Source organism: Battus philenor, unplaced genomic scaffold (genome assembly GCF_028537555.1).
Source record: "Battus philenor isolate CCGP_79_NKW_IND1 unplaced genomic scaffold, ilBatPhil1.0.hap1 SCAF_17, whole genome shotgun sequence".
Taxonomy (NCBI): Eukaryota; Metazoa; Arthropoda; class Insecta; order Lepidoptera; family Papilionidae; genus Battus; species Battus philenor.
In genome coordinates, this window is record NW_027181679.1 from 373476 (window position 1) to 391297 (window position 17822).

Below are 17822 nucleotides of genomic sequence, written 5' to 3' on the forward strand. Positions count from 1 at the left end.
GGTTTCGATATTTTGCTTAGTTTAACTTTTGACTGTACTTTATACAGGATGACTCATTTAATGCTTTATATAAGCATTCACACCTTGTGAATGCTTTTTTGTCAGTAGACAAGCTGAAATTTTTACACTCTTTTTTCGATCTGTATAAAATAATCACTATGAAATATTGTATATTAATTTATTTTTTCTATTGGAATGCGAATTTAGTAACTTCTGGCATTACCAAATGCACAGGAACAGAAAGTGAACAATATTAAAATCTAATATATAATAATCGTAATTTCAAAAACCCTTTTTCTTACAATATTAAACCTTGTTAAACCATTGATTTTTGTACACTTTTATTCCTTATTATTCCCACATATTAATTGATATCAAATGAGCTATAAATTCTCTCCTTTTAAGCTTTTACAATTATAACCAATCATCCTGTATATGCTATTTTTATCTTGTTATCCTGCGATTTTTTTATTTGCTTATTTTATAAACAATTTTTAAACTTGGTTACAACGTTTGGCAATAACAGTATATCGTTATTAATATTTCGATAATAGCGTAGGCAATATCAGAAAGCTAAATCGTTATAACGGGCTATAGCAGGACGCATAAGTTAGCTTTTGAGCGCTTATAGCTCGAGGTAGGCAGCTTAGCTCTTATCGGGATGCGTCGGTGTGCGTGCGAGCTTCCAAACTGAAGACAAACGCGTCTTTTGTAATATAGACGTCATTTTGGAAACAAATTCACTTAAATTACAAGATTATTTTGGCGGGAAATTTGACAGATTACTAATTTTTTTTTATAACGGTGGTGAGGCAAAGGATCCGAGTTGATAAATCCTAAAGCGTTTTACTGTTTTTTTGTTGCACATGAATATCCAACTAGAGCTAAATTCTATTTCACTTAGTTTATTTATGATTTTAGCTTAATATTTATGAGTAATTAGTGGCCGCGTATTTGACTATTATATATATTTCGTCATATCAGCTGATAGACGCTTCTGCAGGGTTTAGGTTTTCCTTAACGATTCTTCACGATGACTGGTTGTGTGCTGCAAGAATCTGGCGACTTACCGGGGTCTTGACTATATCGTCGGACCTCTCAGTGAGGAGCCACGCCGCATCTACTTGTGATCGTCACACGAGAACATTTAGTCTCACGAATTATATTATTATTAAATCAGATTCTTAACCCTTAATAGCCTGATTTACGCCTTTTTTAATATTACTGTGTTTGCTTGAGGGTCTAGATGAAGTGAAAAATAGATTTTTTTTTAATTTCGTTGGAAAGAATAGTTATTATACCACAGTAAAATTCGTACAGCTAACCTATAAAAAAAAACTAATAGTAATGTAAACTTTCGGTTTAAAAGATTGGTATCAAAATTGAAATTCTAGGCTATTAAGGGTTAAGATTATGATATTGTATTTAATAATGTTTTTAAATATTGTTTACAAAAGACTTTTTGTGTCAATAAATAGACAGTAAATGATTGTCGCGAGCACTTTGTTGCGCGTCGAGTAAACAAAACTTATGTATTTTTATTGAAGCGTCTATACATTCAAGTGGGGATATTAAACCCGGGCATACTTTACTGCGTCGTGAAACGTCCGTGATTTAAAAGCATATTTATAGAGGCCAGGCGTCGGTGCAGCCTCACCCATTGTTTTGAATCTGATCCAATAAAAATACCTACCACGGACGCCATTTTCCTACGCACATTGTTGCCGCACCCGAAAACACGTGTCACATTACTTACCACCGTTATAATAAGGGTCAAATTTGTTTGTTTCGAATTGACGTGAGCGTTTTTCTCATTCGGACAATTTTAATTACCAATATGGTCGCGTTCGCGATTAAACGAGTGCCTATTACAAAGTGATAAGGAACATAATAAGACATCGGACCCGCGCCGGTGCCGCTGCGATTGCATTACCAGTAAGCAGTTAAACAAGTAATTATGATTTAAGAGGACGTTTACGGCGTGGGTTATTGTTGTTCAGAGCTAATCGCCGCCGCCCCGCGGAACTATTTAATGCAGCGGAAACAAATCTAGCTCCCGATTTTAATAATAATAATAAATACTGTCAATTTCTTCCCGACTACCATAATATGGAAGCAGTATAGAAAAAACAGACATACATAAATTGTAATAATAAACATGATTCATATACACATGTATTAGGGGGACCGGAAAGAAATGTCGCTTTAAGTTAAATTCACACGACTACATTTTTAACAAGTTTTTATGTCTAATCAACAATATATTGACCTTCGTTATTAACAACCTTTTGTCATCTAGTATACAGAATCAATGCCGGAGCGGTAAAAATTGATTTTTCTGCAAAATATGTTAACAGAATCGACATTACTTTCCGGTCCTTCTCGTATATAGCATATACACTTATAATATATACAATATAATACATAATTATAAATATTGTATTTAGTAATTAAAAACATAAAAATGACTTGGATCGCAATTGCCTCAGAAAGAATTCTAATTTTGAATTAGTATTTGATGCATCCTATGGATATATATAGTGACACGGATTCGAATCGGTCCTGGTGGAAAAGTAGGGGGAAGTTTTTATCCAACGGTGGACATGATATCGCTGCAATGATAATGATAAAATTTGAAATTCCCTCGACTTTACGAATTTAGTAGAAGTGTATTTATATTTGACTATGACACAAGTGATTTCTTTATGGTACACTACTTTTTACTTAATTAAATACCGACATATCAAGTTATCGTTTTGATTGACGTCAAATATTTGACAGGGACAGGCGATTTAATAATCCTCGTGTATTCAGGAAGATATGAAAATAGATTTTTATATGTATATATATGAACGAGGCGTTCCTAAAATAACGTAAATGAATGTTTTTTTTTGTATGGGAATTGAAGGTGGGACGCAACAGTGTGTGTGCTGTTAACTCAAGGTCCAGCCGCGGTTGTGACGTCACCGCGTATACATTTGTGTACAAATGTCTGTTATTGGAACTAAACACCTGCACGATGACGTCGCCGAGACAAGCGCGCCCCGCGGCGTCGCCTGCTCCGCCATTGAACACACTGGTGATTGGATGCAGGTGTAAATATATATATATATATAAATGTTTTTAAAATTTGGGATACTAAATTTTAAAATTACGTTCACTGTCTGTCTTTTGCGTAGGTGAACACTAAAAATTTTAAGTTGTAGAGTAAAATCTAGTTTGACTAATCCTTGCCAATCTAGATTATTCTCTTTCTCAGTCAGAAATGAAGTTCTTATTTTAACTTATTCGAGTGAACACGGCTTTCTAATGTACTATGTTTTAATTGGCCAAGCGTGACTATATAATAACGTGCCTCTATTTTATTGACGCGAAAGATATGTACTTCTATACCTTTATTGAAGATAGTTGTAAACGTGAAGAAAAAAATTGTAATGCAGATGATATTGAGTGTGTGCGATTTATTTAATCCTGTCAAAGGACTAACCCAAAGATCGCAACAATGACTAATGTTCTAGCTACTTTAACTATGTCGCCTGTCCACCTGTGGGGGACATTCCCACGTCGCGTTTTCCGCTTCAAGGTCACCACTCGAAGTGTATGATTAAGATGAAATTCCATTCAATTAAAAATCATTCAGGGCAACCGTTTTGTTTAACTCTAACGGGATATCGAAGTGCGGTTTTTGTTCCGTCTAAATGACAAAGGACATCTTTATTTATACCGCCGCTTAGGAATGGCCGTCGACTGCCATTTTCGGCTGAACCGTATTCGTTATTGCAGTTTTATGATATAAGCCCATAGCGGGCCGCGCGACACGCACCGACATCGCTTATGCATTAATAAGTCCATTTCTGTTTATATCTCATAGGTATTAACATTTCCGCGATAAAAACGGCTACAATAATTGCTAATCGGCTATCGCAATAACGCTATAAAATAGCAGAAAAAAAATATGATTGAGTTTTATACTTTTTTCTGTTGCCTAACGTTCTAGTCGCTGGCCGCGAAGATGTTTATGCGAAGAAAAAAACAGCTCTATTTGATTTAAGTGTTCGAATTTCAAAAAAAGGATTTATTATCTGCCGGCGCTCTATGATTACCTGGAAGAGATACGTGAACCGAGTTCTTTTTATGAAAATAAAAATATTAGCATAATAATAACGAATATATATTCTTTAATGTAGCTTTCGAATAGCTTTGAGAATATTTAACGATAAATCAGCGACAAATGGAATGAATTTCATAGCGGCTGTCATCGGTAATCACAAAATGGCGGTCAGACGTGGAATGGCGTACAATCAGGCATTTAATTCGCGTGTTGTAATTACAGATGCGTCGTCCGTTTTCCTTCCGCCGTGTAATTTTCATAATACGCGGGTGTACCTTATGGCGCGAGCGCTGGGCGCCTGGTCTGCCGGCTAATGAGCCCTGGGCTAGGTGATAGTTACAGTGAGCGGGATCATTTGCATCGGTTAGCGAGTAATGGCCGCTTTTTTTTACATACAATTTCCACAATAACTCATTGAAGTGTTGCGAAGGATTCATGAGGCGCTTTTTGTGCAGCTTTTTATTATTTGCATTATTAATAACTTTCTCCAGGCTACGTAAAATTATATTACAATACACTTTATATGTCTGTATATTGTCTTATCTAAACTGTATTTTGTGAATATAAAGCTTGAAAATGAATTGCTCTAACTACTGTATTTAGAATATTGTAAAAATGATCACATAAAACAGTCTTACTTTGCTGTAGAGTCCTCTTAGATTTGCTTTAATTATGTTTTTTTGAATAAAACTTGCAAGCTAGTGATGGCTGTCGCATCCAGTAGGCTAGGTCATGGTGTGCGCTTCTCCGGGGTCAGTCATGCTTTCCACACATGCTCAGGGGCTCCGTGACTGCGGGCAGTTAGGCTGCAATTCCACCGCATAGATTATATTAACGTAACCGCGGCGGGAAACGAAAACGCTCGTTTTTGCAACTAGCAGCTAATAGCTCTTTGTGTCTGCATTAAAACGATTGCTAACTCGGCCTGAAACGATTGATTGCAGAAAAAAAAATTAAAAACGAACTCGGTTTAAAAATGCTAATATAAACTATTGTGTTTTCGTAACGACTTTTTGGAAACTAACTTAAGATGGATCGTAAAATTTTGGAATTAAATTTCGAATTCTAATTAAATTTTCAACCGCACGCTTTTACGAGATAATTTCTGGACCAAACGCCGAAGGCAGCATTCGATACATACATAGTTACACATCAGTCTTATATAGCAAAAGATATACGAGGAGAGGAATAAAAGAACAAAATTATTACTTATTAAGTGTGGCAATGGTGTTGCCACATAACTATAAGAGGAAGTTCATATTTGGACATTGTTCTCCGTCATAGTTTTCCAATAGGATCACTTGGAAGCAACCTGGGTTCTTTTGACAGGATATTATTGATTCCTCTCCACTTAGATCATTTGAAAAGAGACACCATCGTACCTCTATTTAAAGTTGAAAGATATATGTCCACAAGTGAAGTGGTAGACGTGAAGGTAGCCCACGGTAAGTGGGCCGACGAAATAATGTTGGGAAGTCGATGTATACGGGCAGCGCAAGACTGGTCATTGATGATGATACAAGTGATCACTTTTATCTATGAAAAGTGAAAGATAATATGTTTAAATAAATATACAAGAGTAGCTAAGAGCTTTAGTTAGTAATAAGGATATAAAAGAAGGCGCTCGCCAACGTCTCTGAGTGGCGTAAATCAACATTTTAATGACCCGTGTCTCGATGCAGTGGTGCAGTGGTACAGTGGTGGCAGGCCGGTGGTGGGACGATAACGTCGGCGTCTCGCACCGAAACAATTACAATGACTTTAATATTGCCCGTTTACTGATAAAACGGCGCTCCGAACGAGCCATAAAGTATAAATCGAAGTACAGTCCGCACGCGCCTGACGTCGGCGCCATTTTGAAATTTTGCGTAGTATGTGTAAACAAAAAAATTCCACATGACACCTTAAATTCAAAATTAGAAGCATATAATAGCATTTAAGATTTTTTTAGTGATTTAAATGTGTGGAACTTGATTTATTAGCTCTTTTACTTGGTTCATATCATAAAATTTACGTCGAACGTTGTTATTTTTCACTTAAAAAGAGCAACTGTTGAGTTTTTTGACCGCTCTTCGCGACATATCGGCATTTCCAGTCGTTAGTACTTTACTAGTTATAATGTTAAAATAAATGACAGGTCAAAAGTTCGTGTAAATAGGTATAAATATATTTTGAATTTGTATTTAATGATATATCAAGTAATCAAAGCACTGGCCAATAAACATTTGAATATGTATTCGAATGATATGTAAGATAAATAATATTTTGCGATATCGAATATTATTTAAATTTGTTATATATAGGTAAATTACGTGTTAAATAATAATAAATAACGCAGGTTTCGAAAGTAATTGGCAAATAGACGTTGATTTTTATGCTAACGGTACCGCGCTGTGTACTCAACGCCACGTACTAAAACATAGCTCGCGTGGAAATAAAATCGCACATAAGGAAGTGCGTTCGTGTATGAATCACGCATTAATGAGGGCCCGTTCCGCCGCTGCTCCGGGAACACTGGCCTGCCAGCGGCCATCCGCGCTGCACGTACAATCTAGTGAGGTTACCAAGTAATATAAGCATCAGGAAGACCAGTCCTCGTGGTCTTCGCCGCCCGCATCCAGCGACATCTCGTCACTTTTCACCTGGTGGGGAACCTTGCCATGCCACTTCTAGCATCTCGTCATCGCCACTCGTGGACCTTTCGGCTCCAATAGACGAACTGTCATTTCCGACAAGCAACAAGCTACGTCTGTGACCCGTTCTGTTTCTTCCTCTCTAAGTATAGTTAAAATATTTTTCTGCGGTTTACTTAAGTAGGTTAAGTAACGAAAGTGCTTTATTTTATTTGTTCCTCTGGTTGTTTAGCCTGAGAACCGAACAAGTTGATGTTCAGCTCTATCGGGCAGCATTGAATCATATTCACAGCCGAAGCTAATCTCCTGTAACTGAAGCTCCCGCATAGGTGACTTGTCGGGTTAAAAATGTATTTATTAGTCTAAGTTCAAGTTAGCTCTGATGAGTAATATAAGTGTGTCTTTTACAAAATAGATCTTTAATTTATATGTTTGTATATATCTGTACAGGACTTCTATCCTTTTAAAACTCTTAACATGACTGACATGCCTTCGAGAACATCTGTAGTGTCTCAGAGAAGTGCTTGACCTCCAACAGCACTCTACGACACAACAGCCTGGGACCTTTTATTCTACCAGGTTCATTTTAATGACGGGCGAGAAACGGTTTAAACAAATCAGTCTTCTTACAGTGGCCTCACAATATATTTATGATAATATTTTGTACGTTTACAGTAATTACGTTAAATTAAAATATAGGGATGATAATATATTTACAACGCACCGTAAAAAACTGACTTTACCAAAGGTTTATTTGTTATAAACGGAATCAGATTTTTTAAATATAATTTAAAAAAATATTTTCGGACTGTCATTTATAGTTCAAAGCGCATATTAAAAGTTAATTGTCAAAAAATAAATGAATATTAAAATAACAAGAATCCTTTGCAATGATGTCGCTTGATTATTTAAATTTCATTTAGGCTATATCTGATGTGTTGTTGTGAAGTTTCTTCTTGCTTCTTCTCTATAACTATAGGACCTCGTGAAGCAGAGTAGAGATAAAAATAAAAAAGTAAAAAAGAGGTTGTCGATCAATAAGCGTCCTGTTGAAAGTTCCGATCTTAAATAATGAATTTTATCTTTATCTTCATGTTTATCTTTAACGACCGACAATGGCTCTCGCCTTTTTCCACAGGCGTGGCGCCCCTTGTAATTTCCTTCTCAAAAAACGAATAAATGTCTGAAAGGCTTAGAGAAAAACCGTACTGTTTCAAGGTGGCGATGATAAACATATCGGTGTATTTTTTATAGTCTTACTTGTACAAGAAATATAACGTCAGGTGCAACAGATCTTGTATTCAATAATTTATTTCCAAATGGACAATGAAAGAATGTCAGATCTGCAGTTTAAAGGGCCACGCCTTTATTAGTACTAGTGCGGTGCCAAATTATATTAAATGCTATTTCGGTGCACGATATCGCAGCGGGCAGATAGCTGATAGTGGTCAAGTGCTATATTAATTTGTACTATCGTTTTGTACGGTTAGACTTCGCACGCGAGTTTGTCTGTTATATTTGCCAAGAACAGATATAAGAGAATATTCGTTGGATGTGAATATACCAGGGTCCTTATATATCGGAGCGGCGCGCACCGGCGGCGGAGTGGGCAAGGCGTGGGCCATCAGACGACGCCATCAAAAACCATGACTTGGCCCTTTCCACGGATCGATAGGCCGGGCCCGTCATTAGCGCTGCTATACAAAGCGATCGCGTCTCCGGGCGGGTCACCGCCGGCTCCATATTGCGACCGCACCGACATATTATGCAGCTGAATTAAATATTAACATAGTTTTTAAATGTTATTACTGTTTTACAATTAATTTGAAGAAAATTCATAGAACGTATTTTTTTTTTTAATAGACAAGATAAACAAACGCGTAAACATATAGCTTTTAAAATTAATGCTTCATCATTTAACTAAATAATTAACCTAAAAAGAGTGCTCGTTTTAAATGGAATTTAAAATATTTGTGGTTGGCTCTTAGCAGATGAGCATTCCGAGCTGGTGGTAGTTTAACGCTTATAATGTTAAAATAAGTGACGATTCAAAAATGCTTGAACAAAGATATTTTTTATAGCAGGTGCTATGTTATATGCTATTACAGTCAGCTATTTTTTTTATGGAAGGCAAAGGACTATAGTTTAAAAAGTCAAGTGTTTTTTTCATAAAATAGCGTTTGCTTTGTTTGCGGTTTTTTAAATAACGTCATTACGTAATTGGTGGGATTTGTTTATAGTGCAGGCCGCTGCAACTGCACCGAAGGGCTTCCCGTTCCGCGCATTGAGTACCTGCTGAAGGCTTTATCTGTTTTATGCGATCGGGGTTACACGGTGACGGTCATTGGACATACATTGTAGGCCGATTAGGAACAGGATTCTCATGTTGCTATCGAATTTCGTGGAAAGTTACTTGGAATTCGTACAGGATGTTATTTACCTGGTATATTATTGATAGAGTTTACATATATTCATATTTCTTTATTGTACATTGAGACAGTAGGAACAAAACTATTTGAATGAACTTAGTTATTATACAGGCTAATTAGCATTATCATTACAATACAGTAAGAAAAATCGTTTACAAAATTTTGATTACTACGTAATAAAATTAATGATTGTTTACTATCTGTTCGAAAATATTGTGTACTGCCAGATATTACTGGCCAGTTGCATTCCAATAGAAAAAAAAATTATACAGGTTGATAGGAATTTAGTGAAGAAGTTTTTTGTCGACAAATAAATTATATATTAACCCTAGCATTTACTCCTTTAACTAATCAACCTGTACATAATTTCGAGTTAGCATTGCAGCGTACTTCACATAGATATATGTATGTCTACTTTACATATATATATTACGAGCAGAGCTCCATCGGTTAGGGGCCGTTGTATTGCGTCTTAAACACCATTGAATACATGCAACGGAGTCACAGATCACGTAATACCGTTATATGAAAAACACGCCACATTGTTAGGGAAACAAGCCGGCGTTGTGACCTTTCAACTTGGCGGTGTTAGACACTTTTTACAACACAATATGCTCAATAGACAACAATGGGATTTTTAAATTTTTCACGGACAGGTTCATGGGGTTTAGATGCGGGGAGTATCAAAATGCTTGTGTTTGAATTTTACGTAATTTGTAAGAGAGATCTTGTAACATATGTATATGTTATATATACCTTGCAGATTGAGAAACAGCTGACAGAGAGACTTAAGTAATTAAAATTAGATAAGAACTTATACGGACTTATTTGAATAAATACGCAATACTAAGTCCCGAACCAAAATTCTAGAGAAAACTCAAGTTAACAATCTTTACTTTGGTTTCTCGAAGATCCTTCTGTATATACTTCAGAACTCTTGCTGTAGGACAGTGTTATGATGGTTTCTTAATGGGATTCTCCCACTAAAATCCGTTCATTGTTCGTTTCGTGACCTGGTGAGAGATCTCGGAGCTGTGCTAGTCAAAGAGGTCTGGTTTAAAAAGTATTTTGCCAGCTCCGATTGTAGCTGTAATTATCACTACTCACTTCAAGGTATAGGCCTCCCCCAAAGACATCTATGGTGGGACATACCATAATCGCCACGCTTGGTATGCAGAGGACGCTGCTGCCCATACTCTTGAAACGTATGCGCTGTGGCAATGCTATATAACTAATGCAAAAAATGTGAATTATACAAGATTGCATGACTCGAACCCGCGACCTGCCATCGTAAGTCTCTATCCTTACCGCTGGACTACCACCGCTCACGACAATTACCTGTACCAGTTTGCAATGGATCGATCTCCTGCGAAAATAGGCATAATTAAACTAGTTATATATACAATTATTAACATAATTTTTTGTCTTTGCCTTAAGATGATCTTATGGCATAAGATATTCGGTAGGTTTTTACCGTTAGCTCAGGACACAGAGAGCATTATCCTAATAGCTCGTAAGAGGCTGTCAAAGCTGAGCGGTCGGCCGGGCCGCGTTTAAAAGCACAGGTTAATAGACGGGCGCGCGATAGCCATCTGAATGACTTAACTATTTACAATGAATATTCATGGCCGACGCCTTTATTTTCTTTTGTAACACGCGCTTTCGATTTAATTGCGGTTACGTGGCGGAGACGAATAGCCGTATGTCCACCTATAGTGCTGCGTATAGTGCTAATGCGTGTAATTATCCAACTCGGGTTCATCACGCAAGGTTTCGGGTGCGTTCATTATCGCCTATAGATGCAGCCCTCGATTGCATTCCGATTCACTTGTTTTTTTTTTAATCGACGCCTCATCTTAGATCTATAGGTCATTTTATGTCTTTACAATATAAATTGCTAGGCTTTCTATAACATTAAATAGACATACGTTTATGATAAGCTGTTGCGATACTCGGAATAATTTCGAAACTGCTAATTCACAAACAGAAGTTTATAATTCGTCACGTAATATTAATCAGAATTTGAAGTGACGCAATTAAATTATTTAATCGCTTCTTACTGATACGTCGCTGCGTATAATTCTAATTTATTCACGCTTATATGTAGTAAGCAGAATTCATAAGTCAATTATTATTAACTGTTTTTCTAAAGTTTGTCGCGCAATATTTTATTTATTCTGTTGGTTTTCGGCGCTACATCACGCATTTACATTAAATTTGCGCAAACGCATCTAAAAGCTCTTAGCTTGATCTACAGAATGGATCAGAACTTGATGCTAGGTTGCTTCGTTATTATTGATGTATGTATAACTAATAAGGATTGTTTGCGATTGCAGTACGACGAGAGCCTCCACGGCGGGGGCTACATGGAGGGCGGCGCGATGTACCACGAGCACCGGCTGACGCACCCGCACCTGCCCCCCGTGCACTACCCGCCGCCCGCAGCGCCCGCGCACGCGCTGCCCGGCGAGCCGCTGGTGCACAAGCGCGACAAGGACGCCATATACGGGTGAGTCCGGTGGTAACGTGTGCCCTCTCATTATACCACTACCTACTTGCATTACAACCCTGGCGGAGTTTCGCCAAGTTGAAGTTGGTCGAAGAATTCAATCCTACAAGACATCTACCTCCCACAAAAATTGACAAGATGTCCGGTATTTCGCTGCCCGAATCCAACGACTTCCCGACGTGGTCAGTTCATTTTGTGAGGAGTTTACCCACGCATCTACCAAACGGATGGTAACTAAACTCGAGGTTCCTTCAAGGATCTTTGAGAATATAGCCTATTCATAGAACTTTGGCCCAAACATTAAATGTAATTAAATGAACTTTACTTTACTTTCTGGTGCTGATGGAGTGTCAGTTCTGTTAAGTTTAGTTAAGTCATACTTAAAATTACAACTCTAAATGAAAAATTTAAAAAATTTACATTATTTTTTCATTTGTTTTCTCTACATTATTATTCATTAAGAATCACTCACAGACATTGTAATTCATCAAAAACTAGAAATAAATTGAGTTCCTTTAGTTACTCCTTAGGATAAAATACGTACGAGGGTTTTCAAACGCTTTCTGAACTAAGAGGTCACAACAAAGTCATTGACGATTTTTTAATTGATAGATAAAGAAAGATATCTTTAGTTATTCCAAAGCATTATTATCAATTAAAAATCCTTCACGTTTATTGCAATATAATCGTAACATGTGAGTTTATCTTGTGAGTATACATTTAGTCTTTTATTGGCATCTGTTATTGAATGTCTCTTGTCCACCTCCTGTCTTGCATAGACAGAGACATCAACCTCATCTTTTGTCATTCTCAATACATCTTCCACGTTTTGTTTTATTCGTCACATAATCTATCATTCCTTTCCATACTTTATTTTCCTTCCTTGCTTCGCCTTCTCCTCCATAACTCTACTTTTTACATTTAATACAATTGCTTACAAAGTTGTTACTAATGTTAAGCAAAGAGTAAAGTATAATAAGCTAGTCTACATTTCTTGTACTTAAGTACTGCGCTACTTTTCTAAAATTTTACACATACAATGTTTTACATATATATCAAGTGTATTAATTGTGTATTCTATAACTTATTTCACGAAAGCTTAGTCCTAAAGGATGTGTCTTATTTCATTCATGTAGTTTAGAACTAGGTGATAAAGAGCATGTAAAACAGTTAAATCAGTATTTGTTAATCACATACATTTGCGGTTATGTGGGATTTGTCCACGTGTTCGAATAAAGCATGAGGAAATTATTAAAATAATGAAACTAATCGACATGACTTTGCGAATTGCATAATGAAGTTTTTATTATTTTATTGTCCTCTTTTTGGGAATCCCTCCTGTTCCGTTGCCATGTGCTGTCTAGGCTTATCTTTTGTTTTTCTGAATATCTTTCATTCATTCCGTTGTCTTTCATTCATTCTCATTTTTTTCTTTCCTTTCTATAACTTGTTACCTATCATACATCGCCTCTCTTTCTCTCTTTATTTCACAATTTTCATTTCAGTTTGTTTGCAATATTTATCTCTCTTATTTCTATTGATTAACGACTTATTTAATTTTATTACTGTGTTTGATTGCATTCCTACTTGCAAGTTAAAGTTAAACCTAACTTGGGGTCTTTAGGGTGAGCCTCGGTCCACAGTGGACGTCTTTCGGCTGAAATGATAACGATGTTTTTCATTCCCTAATAGTGATGGTGATGTTCCCTGTGTAGTAGCAGCTGAGTTATACCTGATCACCAAGTGTTGTCTTCGGGTTCGCTTGAGGGTGATGAAGGATATGTAAACACATGTGTGCCTACAATCGAACATTCTAGATACTTCAGTTCAGTGAAGAAATTTTTCAAGTTATTTCAAATTATGTAACCTTTATTCTTGAGCATGTACATTTAATATTTTTGGATAGTACACATTATTCGCTACATTCTTGGGAGCTTGTGGAGCCAGCTCACCATGCACCAATTGTTTTGCTTCCTGAGTTTATTCAATAAAATGCACATCGAATACATCCTCATTTACTTGCATCCTTTAGAAGCTCGGAGTCCTGCATCGTAACCTGGCTACATTAAAATCCAAGGTCTGCTGGCCATTGACACTGTGCATATCCAGTTTTCATATTTAGAATACCTATAATTGTAAACAGGTATCCTAAACATTTTTTTAATCAAAACGTTTTAAAATTTGTCAATGTCAACTCTTCATCTAATCTGAGGTAAATTTGGATCCAAGTGTGACAAGCAGATTAGAATTTTAATCTTTGCTTTTAATCTTGTGCTTTTCAAATAAAACATCATGTACACAATTCAAAGTCAGTTCTAAATTTACAGTTGCATTCAATGAGTTAGTACAAGCTAATTTATAGCAATTGATAATATCAAAATGTTTCAGTAATATTTACAATGTTGTATACACCTGTAATGACAGCACGCAATGTTGTTAGTCGACTGTATTTTATTAAAATAAAAAAAAATTATCAGTGTTTCTAGACGTCACTAGAACTAGAACAAAAACAAACATTGCATCAAAGTTATTGCTAAAAACTTGAACTTTATTTTGTAACGATAGATTAGTTATTAATGGTTACTATGTGTAATAAAACACAAAGGTATATAGTCAACTGCATTTGATAAATAACCTACCGGCTTCTTTGTTTCCAACTAGTTACAACTTAGGAGTCTTCATGACAAGTACGAATAGGTTTCTTGGCAAGCATGTAGCATCATAGGCCTCGTCATCGCTTACCATCAGGCAATAGGTCAAATGCTTTGTCTATGGTCTATTCATAAGGTAATTAAATATATATTATGTAATCTTCGGAATAAAAGTCAACATAAAGTTTTGCAGAAATACCTATTAGCCTATTAGTCCGAGATAGACGGAAAATAAGACTCAAGTATATATTTTCTAGGTATAAATACAGGTAATTTTCTCGCGAAAAAATTTCGAATCATTTTTTCTAATTTTCAAAGACCTGATCTCTTCTCATTCCGACAAAATTCCGAAGTAGCGAACTTTAGAAAGTAAAAGAAGAATAAACGAAGTTGCAAGAATAGCAGAGAAGTTAAGGATTATTTGTCGATCGTAGGTTTCTCTCATGGTCTGCGTCAAAGAATTGCAATTACGCGGGTAAGTATGTTCTGTTCTAGCCAAAGAAGTTACTTTAACTTTAGAATGTTTTAAGTTAAGTGAAAATATCAAGACTTCAGCGCGTTACGCTCGCACTGGGCGACGGGAGCGTTATCAGTCCACCGACCTGACGTCACAGCGGGCGCTAAATCGTCGCGCTATCGCGTGGTTTTGCAGCTATAATCGCATTTTTAAAATCTAAGAGATAGCGAACGGTAGCTATATCGCGTCCTATCCAAACCGCTTATCGCATGTTATTGTCAACCATTATCATAACTTCGGTTTATCTATACTTTGGCAAATTTCACATGATTTTAAGAAGAATTATCAAACCAGCCAACAAATAACGGCATTTTGAGAGAAATTTCTAGATGCATCCTCCCGTAAAGCTGCGACGTAGATGTTTACTTCGCGCGTATCTTCAATCTCTCGCTAATTTAACGGCTAGATCTTTTAGACGTACGCGGAGATTAATGAAGCGAGGTGCGGCGTTTAGCGCATAAGTCGCTCCGCCGTGATCTCTTATCAGATCAAAACTTGTCAAGAAAGTTCAACCAGCTTCTGTCGGAGGTGTGGCCACACTGTCAGCGGCGCAAACTCCTGTCTTGCTGTTCATATTTGTCAAATATTTTAGATTGATCCTTTTCATACAAATACAATTACTAACTTAACTGAAACAAAGTTGCAATTTAAAAGTATTGTTTAGTTCATTATGATAGGGACGGGATTCCTCATTAGAGGTTGCGTGCGCCGCGGCCGGAGCTTCCCTTCCCTTTGTCTAAAGGTTAATAGTTATTTTAATCGTCTCGCCGGGCGCTCGCACTTTTTGCTTTGCGGTTTCGAGTTATTGCATTAATTACTGTTAACGCGTAATTTTCATCGTAGTTGCGCGCGCCCGCCCCGGGCCGTTGTATCAGCGGTTTTTCAAACCCGTCTTTAAATTACGAGGAAGTGCATTTAACTTTTGATGCGTAATAAGCATTGCAGAGCGGGAGAGGCTAATGACACGAATGCGAAATAAACTCATTGTTTCGTTTCCCTTTAACATGACGATCATTTTTAATCGAATTACAATCGTCGATCGTAAAAGAAGTTTATAGGGTCGAAAACAATACGGCGACACGTTTGAGTTGCTATTATTGTGGTAACGATATGCGTTTGGAAGACCTCCAACTGGCGATAATCCTTATATGTACTCGGAAATATGCCTGGGAACGCAGGCGCCTGAGGTGCCTTGTTGCGAAGCCCGGACACGTCGGCCCTCCCGCTTTCCTAGAACAACACTTTAAAGGATTTTCATTTGAATGCATTCGAACAGTTTTCTCTAGAGCTGTCATATATTTCAACAATTTGGCTCCGGTTATTCTGACATCTTAATGCTTATTATTCCATTTCTAATGTCTGATTTAAATATAGAACTGTTTTACGTTGTCAATATACGCACTTTATGTCAATGAATTGCACTTGTCTTTTATATGCTCTGAGCGTGTTTACGAGAAATGTTCATGGTAGTTGTAGTTGCCCGCTGACAGTGCGGCCCCACGTCAGCCCGCGATACCATCGGCGTCACGTGGATGTGCTTTGGAGCTCCCCTCTGAATGGCCGCTTTTGTGCGAGTGTTGCTCGTGTCGCGGCCTGGCTGCGTTAATCGTGCGGAATGGAGGTCACAGGCGAGCTGTTGGCGCAGTTTCGGCGCAAGCGCCGCCCGCAACCAGAAGCGATTTTGCTTGTTTAATTTAACACAAATTGATTATTTCTTTTTCGCTTTTGTGAAGTTTTATAAGCTGACGATATTATGAAAAGCTATAACCAGCACTGTAAGTTGAATCGAAATAAAACGAAGACCCAAAACCGGTGTCAGCGAAGCTGAACTAACAAGCAGTTGTTATTCTCCTATTGTGTAATGGTTATTTTCTTCTTCATAACGGCTCTTCATCCCTGTGGGTCTTCACATGATCCGTTCATTAAAGCTGAGCAACATATTTCTACAGTCATTCAATCTGCATTAGACAAACACTGTCTCCATAGCGAAGTCTTTTCCATAATGTGGTAAAAGTATTCTAAAATTTAAGAGTGAATCCCCAAGAAGCGTGGTTTGACCTTGCGGTCCTGGAGAATTATGACAGCAGTGCGGTATTGAGTAATTATTATTATATTCTCAGCATTTTCCCTTTAGAAGCTTTTAAGTTTTATTCATTTTACTAACCTTATCGTAAAAGAATAAAAATGGTCATATTGTTAAAACAAATGTTGGCTTAGAATGTCTGATGAACACTACAAGCAAATCTTTGACAAAAAAACTGATAAACCTTCTTCTCCAACCACTTACGGTGCTTTGAGCTTATGTTGTCTTTGGAAGATGTAGAGTTGTATATAACAGCGCTTGTATTTCATTTTGTTTACTTTGTTTTGTTTTCCCCAGGCATCCTTTATTCCCCCTGCTGGCGCTGATCTTCGAGAAGTGCGAGCTGGCCACGTGCACGCCGCGAGACCCTGGAGTCGCAGGCGGCGACGTCTGCTCCTCCGAGTCCTTCAACGAGGACATCGCTGTTTTCAGCAAACAGGTAAGATGCACATACACTCCGTCTGTTGGAATTAAAAAAATTACAATAAATATAAACAGTACGTAGCCTGTTAAATCGTATCGAACAGAAGTAGCCGATGTATTCCAGCGAATTGGCACGTACAAGTGGCGGTGGCAGACCACATAACGCGCTGAACAGACAGCCGCTTATGTCCTAAGGTTGTGATGTGGAGACCAGACTGGCAACGAAGATCTTCCACCAAAAAGATTAAGATATGTTGGTTCCTATCGGTTCTATTGGAAACCTATAGGGGAGGCTTGAAATGATAATGATGATGACGTCACATCTGTCGATCGAATTGAATTTTTGAAACGCATTCTGATCCTTGAAGAATCTTCGGTGAACTAAGTTGGGTTTTTTCGTTTTATTATTACTTTCACCAATGTTCTTAATTTATTTCTGAAATAGTAAAGTTTTCTTTAAGTTCTG

The 17822-nt window shown here is 37.3% G+C and overlaps 1 protein-coding gene across 9 annotated transcripts in view; it reads left to right on the forward strand.

The window, feature by feature from the left end:
* Window positions 1-17822, forward strand: part of hth (homothorax) — a 375595-nt gene that overhangs the window by 16527 nt on the left and 341246 nt on the right. For all 9 annotated transcript variants that reach the window (XM_068762761.1, XM_068762765.1, XM_068762762.1 and 6 more), the window contains exons 2-3: window positions 11510-11682; window positions 17231-17372. In XM_068762761.1, coding sequence (XP_068618862.1) covers window positions 11510-11682; window positions 17231-17372 — 315 coding nt within the window. The remainder of the gene's footprint in view (window positions 1-11509; window positions 11683-17230; window positions 17373-17822) is intronic.